The 3158-nt window shown below is 50.9% G+C and overlaps 1 protein-coding gene across 1 annotated transcript in view; it reads right to left on the bottom strand.

The window, feature by feature from the left end:
* Positions 1–3008: 3008 nt before the first annotated feature.
* Positions 3009–3158, bottom strand: part of PHACADRAFT_213485 (uncharacterized protein) — a gene marked incomplete at its 3' end in the record, with an annotated part of 1149 nt that continues 999 nt past the window's right edge. The window contains exon 4 of the mRNA XM_007400782.1: positions 3009–3105. Coding sequence (XP_007400844.1) covers positions 3009–3105 — 97 coding nt within the window. The remainder of the gene's footprint in view (positions 3106–3158) is intronic.

Here is a 3158-nt window from a genome sequence, read left to right as displayed (position 1 = left end):
CGGCCACATATACCTGGCACATATACCCATGTTACCGTACGTCAGCGGTCTGTTAGTTGGTACGTCGCCTGACAGTATCATGGTGCCGCAGTATGTATTAGGTTCGCACAGCCAAAGTTACTTAAAGCGCTTAAGGCGCTTGCTTATCTTGAGTTTAAAGCGAGTGGCTGCACACGGCAGGCGGTGACATGACGTATCTGCTCGCCATCGCACCAAGGAATAATCCAACGATGAGATCCGTTTTCAAACGGAAGTTAACTCTTCGCGTACGGACCCGCGTTTTTCCAGCCGTAGGCAGTCTGTAGAAAAAACGGTGGCGATACTCGCGGAGGCTTCATCTCCATGTGACTGATAACCGAGCGCCGTGCAACAGCCCCCACCTGTTAGCGATTGCGCGCACGACAGGCGAAAGAGCCGAGTCGTTCTCATCGCAACCTGTGAGGATTATCAGACAGGTATAAATACAGCTGAATAAATTGCATGGTACCCAAGCGTTGCCTTCGCATCTTCCAAAGGTCAGTTGCGCGTCTGCTAGGCGACAGAAGGTTCATCGTTCTGGGAACAATCAATGGGGAGGACAAAACAGTGCTTAACTCAGCACCGCCTTACTCGGCGATGCACGCCGCGTTGTGGTTCTTGTCTGGAGCCGGTGTCGGCAAGGATGTGGGTCTACCTATCATACACGATGTTGATGATCGATCTCATATACGGCATCGCTTTCTGCAGCCGAAATCAACGGCACTGCAAAGGTTCACTTGAAAGCTGTGTGCCAACAGAGAGAGTTTGAATGTTAGATAGCTATCGGGGGCGATAACCGAGCCTTTTCTTTCTTTTCCTTTTTTGCAAAAGCGACGACTCACTTGATTCGGATGGTCGAACTCTGGACAATGAGCGCGAGTCTCAGCCCTCGTGAGAATTGGTAAGCATAGCATAGAGACCCATACGTTAACGTGAACTGTGTGTTGACTACCGACTGTGAAAGTCATATGGTCTTTCGTTGTCATGAGAGAAAACTTGCTATTGGTGGAATTGCCAATTTCTTTGTGGCGCGGTGATTGCCGATTACCGATTCAAGCCATCGCCGAGGCGCTTACATTGTACGAAGTCCCGGTGAGCAAGAATTCTCCCTGCAAACTCGGATTTGCATAGTATCGCAGTACCACGACTTGCGATACAGCGGGCCCAGAAGCTAACGCTTGTCAATAATATACATGACCAGTACCATCCTACCCAGTTACAGCTGACGCCATCATGTCCAGGCCTGGACCACAAATGCCATTGGCTCACGTTGATCACTCCGCACTAAGCGCAATTTGAGGGCTTTCGTTCACGTATCATCTTGTGCTGGAAGCCTTACATAAGGGCATCACTCCCCTGAAGTGCGCGAAGCCTTCCCCTTTTCCATTTCACCCATCACCTGTTCTTTTTAAATTTCAGCTTCTGCGCTCTAGACAACCATGGCCACCGGTGATGCTCTTAGCGTCGCGAAATAGATCAAGATCAATCACGACAACGCTAACAAATCTCTTTCAGGGGTGTATCTGTCTCTGTATCGCTTATACGGTTTCAGAGTCTCAACCTACTACCCGCTATACAGATTCAAAGCTGCTCCTGATGCCTGGAAGAAGTAGGTCATTTCCAATACGCTCATTCGCGAGATGACTATCCATAGCGGTGCTGAGTAAGTACATGCTCGCACATATGCGAAGTATGCGAGCCTCATGCGCATATAGAGGGTTTTCCGTATACTAAGTACACGCTCGGTTATGCCCGAATAATGAGGCTGAGAATAACGAGGGTACGAAAATTCCATGTTTGGGCACCTTGCAAGCAAGAGCCGACTCCTCATCGGTCGCCGGTCATCTAAAGGTCGGGTGCAGTCCTGGTAGCGCAGGCAAAGATACTGTTAGCCCATACATTTTCAGCAACGAACGCATTGAAAATCTCTTCCTAGGAATGTGTGAGAAGTGCGCGGCGTGGTGCCACGGCGACGCTCCAGGGAGGTTGGAGCGAAACTCCTACGGGTCATCCAGCGGAAACCTATAAGGCTCAACATTGAAGTCAAGGTAGCGCCCTTCGCTGATGGACTCTCCCGATCGAAGCCGACCCGTCCTTGCAACGCAACAGTCAGCAGCTTTTATAGTCTGAGATTACATGTCAGCTTACGCAGCTCTGAGTCATCCGAAATTGTGGTAAACTTTGACATAAGGATATGCTCTGTTGCCACGTCTGAGGTCCAGGCCTACAGTATCAAGCCATGCGAGAATGTCCTTGCAGGCCGTCGGTGCATTGGCAAGTCCATGTCATGGAGTCGTCAACGAAAGCTTTCGCATGAGCATTCATGGTCTGGCGGAGACGGTAGCGCCGGCCACGACGACACCATCGTTATCAGATGATCCGGGTTGTGTAAAAGACCGAACGACACCTTCCCTATCCGGGCATGCGCCGTTGCAGCCAGAGCGCCGTCGGTCCCGCCTCAGCGCTCAGTGCCGATCGTTCCCACGTACACTTCCACTTGTTTGCCATGCCTCGTCGACGGTGTTAAACTGGATGCTCGTTTACATAAAACAGGACCGTTTCCGTATCCTCGAGACCTCAAGGCCTAATCGATCAAGCGCATCTCGCATATTAATATTACCTACTATCTCGCCTGTCTACTCGTGTTCACGCGCGACTTCGAGTAGCAGGGCGGTTCCAAGCCGCCCTCGCCCCTCTTAGAGCGATGTTTTTATGCACAAAGGGCACAAAGGTGCGGCATGTGGAATAACCTCTGCGAAAAAGGGTGCTATGAGTCGAGCGGCTCAGGTTGTCATTGGATGTGTTAGCTGAGAAGTGAACACGGTGGAGACGAAGCAGCAGGTCGGCGGGAAAGCGGAAGACCCTTTGCTGCTCGAAGATTCTCTGGGGCCGAAATTGTACTGTCTGGGGCTGTATACTGACAATACGTGTATTATAAAGCTTCTAGCAGTATATAGTTTGTACAGGGCGGCGGGACGACCCTTCGTAGGTTACTGGCTAATTTCGGAAGGGTCATCGGGCAGCCGTCGGGGCTCAAAGCGAAAAGCAAACTTGTTTGAACCTTCGTAGGCGAAACCGATCCATCTCCTGCAGCACAAAAGTCAGCACACGTTGTGAGATCAAAGACGTCAAACTGGCGT

The sequence above is a fragment of the Phanerochaete carnosa genome, assembly GCF_000300595.1.
Source record: "Phanerochaete carnosa HHB-10118-sp unplaced genomic scaffold PHACAscaffold_11, whole genome shotgun sequence".
NCBI classification, from domain to species: Eukaryota; Fungi; Basidiomycota; class Agaricomycetes; order Polyporales; family Phanerochaetaceae; genus Phanerochaete; species Phanerochaete carnosa.
The sequence above is the reverse complement of the archived record's forward strand: the minus strand, read 5'-3'. Positions and strand labels throughout refer to the sequence as shown.